This window comes from Gallus gallus, chromosome Z (assembly GCF_016699485.2).
Source record: "Gallus gallus isolate bGalGal1 chromosome Z, bGalGal1.mat.broiler.GRCg7b, whole genome shotgun sequence".
Taxonomy (NCBI): Eukaryota; Metazoa; Chordata; class Aves; order Galliformes; family Phasianidae; genus Gallus; species Gallus gallus.
The window spans coordinates 60,482,984-60,492,355 of NC_052572.1; the positions used below are offsets into that span (position 1 = coordinate 60,482,984).

General features: G+C 36.6%; 1 protein-coding gene across 4 annotated transcripts in view; it reads right to left on the reverse strand.

Moving 5' to 3' along the window:
* Window positions 1-8,105, reverse strand: part of ADGRV1 (adhesion G protein-coupled receptor V1) — a 260,638-nt gene extending 252,533 nt beyond the window's left edge. For all 4 annotated transcript variants that reach the window (XM_040655976.2, XM_015280551.4, XM_040655977.2 and 1 more), the window contains exon 1: window positions 8,045-8,105. In XM_040655976.2, coding sequence (XP_040511910.1) covers window positions 8,045-8,066 — 22 coding nt within the window. In that variant the 5' untranslated portion in view covers window positions 8,067-8,105. The remainder of the gene's footprint in view (window positions 1-8,044) is intronic.
* Window positions 8,106-9,372: the final 1,267 nt, after the last annotated feature.

The following is a 9,372-nucleotide window of genomic DNA, read 5'->3' on the forward strand; positions in this document are numbered from 1 at the left end:
AGAGGAAGGCTTATGAACCTGCTGTTTCTTGTAACTACTGAATCACTGGAATTAACTCTTTTTTTTTCCCCACTCAGTTTATGGAACAAATTTGAGATGAAGATTTTCAACTTTATAAAGAATAAGTGATCATTTCAGCAGACCGTTACAAAGACGAAAAGTCTTTTCCGCAGACTTTTACATGGGAATTAAGCTTTCATACTTAACAAATCTAAATTCCCCAAAAATTGAAGATCTCTTGGCTGTTTTCAGTGAATAATGAGAAAACCTAAAACCTAACAGCATATGCATAGATAAAGAGAAATAAAAGTTCTGCAAAAGATTCCAAATCTGAAATGAAATATCAGATATGGAACAGAGAATGGTGAAAGAAATGGGAGTTCAATAACAAAACAGATGGAAAGATTAAGCACCATATCCTTCATATTGGTATTGCTGCTTGTCAGAAGAAACAAGCAAAAATTCTGAAGCAAGAACTTTCCAGTTCAGAAGCTACAACTTGATTGTCAGTGCTCATCTTTGCACTACTTATCATAGATTTCTGAAGTCCACTGAGATGGCACAGCACAGCAAGTGTGAAGTTTAGTGCCCTTTTCACTGCCTGTCCTTGTCTACTCCCCGTGATTACAGACACCCAGCCAAGTAGAACATCCAAAAACTGGCATGCCTAGTACTTTGCATTGAGTACAGCATTACAGCTATCAGTGGTTGCCAGACAGAAGTCAACTCACAGCAGAGATGTCAGCACCCAACAGCATCTTTGGTTAAACACAATGAGAGAGAAATACATGTGCTCTTTCATATGTAAAGGGGTGATTCTCTGCAGTACACTGGAACAGAACAGAGCAAGAAGTTTCACAAGGTCATTACCCTCCCTGCACCTCTTGCAGAAATACATTAAAAGCCTGCATATTTTCAGCATTTCTACTTCTGGCAATCTCAGAACCACTGATATTTACAACAGTACTGGCAAGCAACAGAGGAAAGCAACTTAGATTTGCTAGAATTCTACTTTCTGTGCTGTGTGACCCGAAACTACCACTGAAACATTTTATTACAGACTGTTAGGTGCTGTTTTTTTCCAAATTGCCTCAATGTTCCTACAGCTACCACATATGCAAAAAGGGACACTACAGCAATGCTGGCAAAAACAAGCATCTGAACAGTACTACTCCAGTCTGCACCTTTTGTTTCTGTTTGGCTTGTTTCTATTTTTGGCCATGTTTGTATTGTTTTATTTGTTTGTTTGTTTTTTGAGATGTTGTATGTCTCTATGAGGGAGTAGAAAAGGCAGAGCATTATTTTGAAAGAATCTTTCTATATATATATGTATATATATATATATTCTTCAACTTGCTTCAGGCTGAATAAAGCATGAGAATTCTAAGTAACAACAAGTAATGTACTTTCTGCACTCCATCTCACTAAGGACAGTACTAATAGATGTAGCATTTCAGACATGCGTCTGTTTTGGTGATTCCCATGCGTTTCATTTGGTGTCACTGATACTTTTGCTCTCTAGGCTTTCCTGTCTTCCTCTTTGCTACAAGGGCACAGTAGGTACCACTTTTTGTTACTAACATTGGAAAGTGCTAGTCAAAGCACAAATGTGGACTATAAGGTGCAGAAACCCTGTGATCATCTTTCACTGCCCTGAAGAGTTGGGGCTCAGCTGCTTGCTTACTTACAAACTACTGCTGCCATGGCATAGTACCAACTATAGCACAAACTCAGGTGGTAAGATTTATCTGCATTTAAGCATAATGACACTAATATCAAGGAAGGGTTTCACCTGACCATTTGCTTCCTAAAAATTGCAGTATTTTAAAAAAATCTTATTGTCCATGGCCATATGTACCCCCAGGAGAAGCCAACTGATAATAAAGTGAAGAGCACCTCAATATAAAAATTAATCTTCACTAACTAATATTTCCTTGAAAAAGGCACCTATCCTTCAATACAGACATCTTATCCTAAGGAAGAAAAGATGCATGAACTACCTGCCGTCATTTTTGTACAACAAGTCCAAAAGGTAAATCCACCATCACAGCCAGGAGCCAAGACTGAAAATGGTAAACATGCGAGCCAAGGCCATGACAGAAGTCTGATGAGAAATCCAAATAATCTCATCTTCTTAATAGGAAAAAATAGTGATGTGCCCAGAATATGCAAGATTTCTGTCAGTTTCTTCTTTTTACTTCTTCAGAACTATTTGGATGGATCTAAACTGTACCCATGAATTTAAAATTAAATTTTAAATTCAATTAACTGGAGAACCAAGTTTCATCTCATAAATCTAAAAGAGTTTCTGAGGTAACCAGTCCCCATTTGGGAAATAAAAGACAAAACTAACAAGCTCTGCTGAATCAACTACTTCTGATTGCAGATAGCAAGCAGAGGGAACATAATCCTTTTCTACACACACCTGTGTTACCTTATAATTTGTTGGTCTAACAGTGAACCAGACAATACTTTTCACTAGTTATAGGAGTCACATAATTTTAATCTAAAGTAATTCCAAGGAAATGACTCGTCATTAAGTTTACTTTATATTTCAAACAGATATCAAAGCCTAATTTAAACAAACTTTGGCTAAAATCTACTGTTTAGTATGTTAGGAAATACACTAGTGGGAAGTTGAATTTGGCTTAGTTTCTATCAAGGAAAAAAAAGAAAGAAAAAAAAAAGTGAAAAGAAAAAGAAAAAAAAGAAAACCAGCCCAACACTGATTTCAGCTGCAGAATTTCACATAACTGAAGAAAATCTACCTACATGTAGATCTAACTATATATTGCAAAAAAACAACGTGTTATTTTGGAATAGTTTTATATGAGTAGGTAAATCTAGCTTTCAGCTCCAACCCAGGAGGTCTTTTCTACCCATATGGAAACAGCAGACATCCTTCGCTAATAGAGGCTATTTTACAGGGTTTCCCAGGAGAGGAGCCTACACTTTTAGCTGTCGATTTTTGTTCAGAGTAGAGCTTAAGACACTGTAAAGAAGCCTTTACACACTCTCATGTGGTTTCTTGCACAAAAGAAGAAAACATTAAAACAAATAAACAAACAACAACAAAAACTATGAAGACGCTTAGCACTTCTATTTCAGTCTTATGTGGAAACAACTGAATGTCTGAGCCTTTCTCAGGAACAGGCTCTTGCATACGTGGGACAAGAAATCCAGCTGAGAAAGGTCTGCAGGCTTCAGTGAGGAACAATCTATTCATTCTCCTTCAGTAAAGATCTGAACTTTCACAATTATTTCCATTCATGTCTCCACTTTGCAAGTTTCTCTCATGTCCTCTACATTTCACATATTTTTAGAACAAGCAAGCAAAGGACAAAACTGGTACACCATCAAGTACTTAATATCTGTCCTGAATGAAGTACTATGTAGTGAACAAATAGCATATATCAGAACAAGTAATTTTGGGCTTCTCTGACATACTGGTTATTTTTCTCACGCTGAAAATAAACAAAATGAAAAACATAAACAGCCTGTTTGTAACAATGCTCCACACATACTAATCTTCCAATAAAATGTGTGTAAAGTGTAGAACAGTAGATTATAGAATAATGGTGGGGATTAGGTGGCATTATGTTAGACAGACAGACCATAGAATTGTTGCTATCCACACTGGATCATTACAAGCTAATACACATTTCTGATCCAAACAGTATTTTAATGAGCTGCCTAATTATCAGAATAAATGTCTCAGTGATTTATTCTTGACTTTGGATAAGTATATTTTTTAATATGAAATCATTCGCATTAAATCTGCAAAGTCTATCCAAATGAGCTTCATTTCTGTACTGAAGTGTATTCATCTATTTATTGGACTGCAGCAAATAATGCTGTTTTTACTTGAGATATGGATTTGTAGAATTACACCCCAAAGACTTCTTTCTATTTAAGTAAAAAAGTAATCATTTTCCAAAAGATTTTCTAAAGTGCATGAGTCATTCTCTCTAATCTCTTTTATGAATTAATCCCTTAAAACTGGGAGAAAAAAAAAATAAATAAAACACATAATATAGTAGTTATGTGCTGAAGAGAACTCCACAAGCAAAACTTGTTTGAGTTCAAAGACTTCTGGCACTATCTTTCTGACATATTGTAGTTCCCTTGGCTTTTCTAAACCTTTTAACCTATGCCACAATTTAATAATCACTATTTAATAATTATAATCATTCCCTTATTAAATGGTTATTTCTTTTCCTTGTTCTAAGGCACCCTGTAGTTCCAGACAAGGAAATTTCTTTGTTGATTAGTTATTTAAGACCAGCAACAATAACTATGCAGGAAAGAAAGGTGCTTTGAGAGGATTACACAGAGCTAGTTCTCAACAGCACCAAGCCGAGAGAAGGAAATTAAAGTACTTCATTGCATGTAACCAAATTGGCTGGTTGAAATGCTAATTACCTTTCAGCAAAGCTAAAGACAGACAGGGGACCCTGTGCTTCAGAGAATGACACGCATTTTTTATCCCACTTCTGTACCATTGTCTTGCTAGGAATTATTCAAAATCTATTCTTAAAGATAGCTCTTTTCCTAACCTTTAAAAATGTGGGAAATTTCCAAAGCTCCAGCCAATACTTCAGATCTGTTGGTCTGCCAAACCCATAACAGATGGCTGAATTAAGGCCATGTTAAATCCTTAATGAAGCTAAGCTTGAAACCACTCAGAGCTGTAACATATTGGACCAGCCCATAAGTGACTGAAGAGAATAGAGTTTCTTTTGCAATCTAAAAATGAATCTCATAATTACACTCTAATAAACTTAGAGTAGATACAAATTGAGATAACCAAACCAATCTCTTGGCATATGTATATAAATATTTATTATGATATTCTAAAGGAAATTCTGTCTTCGACTTGCTACAAAATCTACAATCACAAAAATTCAATGAACATGGAAAATATCATGCTTATTGCTTAGTTCAGCCTGTCAGATAAGCCTGTTTAAGTACAACTTAATCCTATGAATAATGCTAGTTGGGATTTACAAATTATTGTAGTAAAACCAATTTAATCTAGTTTCTTAGGAAATATTAATAAGCCAAAGTATGAAACTCTGGCTTCCGTGTTTTTAATATATTTCATAACTCTTGGTTTCCCAATTCTTTTTGCAAACTGCCACAGATTTTAACATACGGAGAGAACTTCAAAATCTTTATGCACACAGAGTATTTGCAATGGGATTATTCGCTTAAAGAGTGGCAGGGGCAAGCGAGGCTTTGCAGATACAGTAACATCTTTCAGAGGCATAAGAGGTAAGAGTGGATCTAGCTGGAATAAGGTAAATGGTCAGGTAACATTGATTCCTTCTGTCAATCCTTGTGTTCTAGGAGACAGTAATAGTTTTTATTCAGTCAGACAGAATACTTGGATTTCTGGAACTATGACTAATACATACGATCGGTAGCAATGGTTTGGGAAGCTTGAATTTGATGACTGAGATGTTGCATAGCATTTGAGTTTTAATGTCTGTTTGAGATAACTACCCAGATATTATGCCAGTGAGGAAAAGTTTTACATTACAGTCATACAAAACAATGACTTATACCTAAATCTGCCAGTCTTGTGGAGCTGAAATGCAAGCAATTTATACAAATGAGTAAAACCAATCAGTAGGATTACACATGTAAAAATAGCTATGATTGTATCTCTGGAAGGTCAAGGCCCAGTATTTCTTGAGCAAAAAAGAATTTCAGCATGATTCTATCTTTCCTTGCTCATCTGTTCTAAGAGAACAACTTATAAATCAATTCAATACAAAGTACAGGTATGGAAAAGGCTGGCCAATCAATCAATCATTTAATCAGTAAGCCAAAAACAAAAACAAAACAACAAAAACAAAAACAAACAAACAAAAACAGAGAGCAGGGGTAACTAGCAATAAAAGGAAGCTAAATGGCATCAGACATCCTTTCTCTAATAATATCAAGAGTTGGATGTTTAGGAGGATAACAAACTCCAAATGGAGGAAAAACAAATCTTAGTTCTCCTTCTTTTTGAACTATCATGCAAGAATATGCTTTTCCACTGAGTTTTCAAAGCATTCTTAAAATAAAGCTTTGTAAGCTTACAGGCTGTAACTAAGAAGTACCTCCAGAAAATGCTACACTTAATAATTGCTTCATTTTTACCGCATTGTAATTCTGAACAACTATTGCATTTGTGTAACAGATCACTTTTTATAGGTGTCTCGTGAGTCATAAATTTTTTTCTCCCAAATTGCTTTAATCTTTTCTCCCAAACTGTTTGTGTCTCAAGACTGAGATCCCTACACTTCTCTGTAGCTGTATTTTTCTTTAGTACTGTACTTTAGAGGTAAATGTTTTCTTGCTTTTGCAGTACTTCAACTTAAGTCATTGAAACACTCAGGTGTTTTAAAGATTGGCATCTGCAGACTTGAGCACTCATTTCTTCAATGTAAAGCCAAAAGCAAATTGAAAAGTGCAAGCCAAAATGTGTGCATAACTTAATTCTGTGCACAAGTTTTAACAACAAGGTATGTTTTAGACTTCATTCTGAAACTCTCACTTAAATGAAGCTCAAAGCAATTTCCAGGGAAAGAATACCACAGTAGGTTTGGTTGTTATAATAATCATTCTAATTCAAGAGTATCATTTTTTTTTTTTAAGTCCACGTGATAATATCTTTCAGCCTTAAAAATGCTGGCAGCAAAATAAACTGTCCAAGTTCTCACAAAAGCAAATATCATTTTTTCCCCACTGTTTTCCATGTAAGCAGGATACAGACCACAATTGTAAGATAGTAAGCATGTGCTCCACTGTTGATGCTAACTAGTTAACTTATTAGTTCACAAATTTAGTAAACACCATTGACTTTTTCAAGCAAAACTACTAAAACAAAATAGTGCATGTAATCAATCAGTAATTACATTAATAATAGAAATAATCCCAGCTTAGAAATAGTTATACTTAGAAATTAAAACTAGCGCATTCTTGAAATATTCTTGAAATTCTTGAAAGCTGTTACATTATCATCTGTTTGGCCATTTCAATTCTGAACAGAGTACTCTACAGATTATTTTATTTCCTCAGGAATCTGCATGTTTTTTTTCAATGGGAATTGATGAAGACAGTTAATGGGAGAAAAGCTTGTTTTAGGCTTCTGGGACAGACAGGCTGTTTCCTAAATATATCACATTCTACTTCCGCTTACTAAACTGATCTCATGGAAGATTCTCAGAATGTCCATTATTTAACTGAAAGACTCATTCTAGAAGATAGGTGCAAAGTGTAAAAGCAACCAAAGAACAAACAAACAAACAAACAAACACAAACCCAAAACGTTTGGACTCTATATAATGAAAAAAATTTTTAAAAACCTCACATGTTGTTTCACATCAATACTATAAAGCAGTTATAGCCTCATTATAAAACAATTACACATGTTTGGCAAGCAGGTCTGTGTACATTTGATCTTAACTTTATCTGGGTTAGCAAGAGCAAATTATGCAACATTTTAAATGGAATCAGCATATCAAAAGCCACAAGCATAATACTTCCAGTTGTAACCACTAACCTGTTTACAACTCACTTCTTATCAGATGATAATTCAATAAATTCATTCTTTTAATTCACTTACGCAAAACACGGTGCACGCGCAGCTCCCCCACTTACTTTATTTCACATAATTAAAACACCTAAAGTTTCATGCATATTTGAGTTAAAAACTGCCAGTTAGAACACTTCAGGCTGAGGTGCATCTCGATATCTTCCCCTGCAAATAGTATTTTCCACTGGAAAGACTGTGGTCTCCACCTGCCCTTCTCTACAAAGCAGAAAGAGGAGCTGCTGGAACAACAGAAACCTTAGCACACTCTCCCTATCCAGCGGCCACTCATGGGTAAGCAGCACGCTTGCTATCTGCTGCTGGCTAAACCTGTCTCTGCTGCAACAGGTGCTGCTGGCAGAACTCTAGAGCAGGGAAGTGCAGATCTCTGCCACTGATACAGGATGCTTCAAAGCCGACTGCCACCTCAAACCAGAAAAACAGAGACGACAAACCTACCTAGACCCAGGGACATGGACATCTGCGTCTTCTAGACTCAGTGAGCCGCCTGCACACACTCGCTGTCACTCACGCATTATGCACTCTGTCTACTACTCCTCCCTCCTGTCTGCGCAGAGTACAGCACTCTCCTCCCTCCTCTGACTCCTGCTGCCTTTCCGCTGCTGTGGAGATAAAAGGGGGTGGGATGAAAGAGGACAACATTTTTCAAAACCCAACAATTGCCCCTGTGCCGCTGTAGTTCAGAGCCAGCCTCTCCAGTCACTGCCTCGTTTGTCCCTCCGCTGAGCACTGTTCTATTACCGAAGATAGCAAACTGCCAGGTGTCGCCTGAAGGATGACAGATTTTGGATTCAAGCCCTTGGACATGCTGCCGATCACAACAGTCCAGAGCTGGGCAGGGATGCACAATCTCCATTCCTAGATCAGTTATTTTGGATTCAGTGATTTCACTAGTGTCTAATTCCTGTTTTATGGTTACCTCTACCCCAAACAAATCCTGAACCACAGTTGTCCTTCACAACAGAGGCAGCAACCAGGCTTTGCCAGTGTTTACCCCCACACTCTGCAAGTCTCCTATTTTATGGTAAACAAGTTATGAAAATTCCTACTTTTCCAGAAGATGTTGCATCTAAGTCCCAAAACACTGAAAACAATGAATTCTGATGAAAACTCACTCACTTAGTCCCGTTTACATGATCTTTACCATATTTCCAGAATGTATGAGATAGCAACTAGCTCTTAAAAAGGTAGAAGTGCTATTGCAAACTAAGGCAGCAGCAGCAGCACGATTTCATGTAGGCTGAATCCCATTAGATGTATTAACATTCCCACCACTCCCTTCATCTCACATACAACTTGAAATCATTCTATCAAATTTGTAAAAAGGCACTGATTCTAATTCCAATGAAATCTAACTCCCAATACATTCTTAATCTATAGCACCACACAACCAAGTATCAAATACTTTGAGTTTGCTAGATCCTATCTTTCTTTTTCTGATCCCAAATCTTCATTCTTTTATCAGAATAGCACTCCTAAGTAGCTAGCAAGGTCATGGCTCTGACACAAGTTGGTGCTGTCTAGTCTCACCTGGCCACATAGTAGGATGGAATGAACTGCCTCCAAGAGGTGCTTGTTTATTTCCATCTCCTAAACAGGGAGTGTAGATGACTATCTTAGATTAGATGTTGTGTATCTTAGACTTTTGGGACAATGACACTATGTAAATACTAAATAACATGAATCTCTGGACTTACTCTGTATACAAATGAACATGGATAAATAAAGATCTTCAGTGCAACAGATAAAGACATAGATGATTTGAT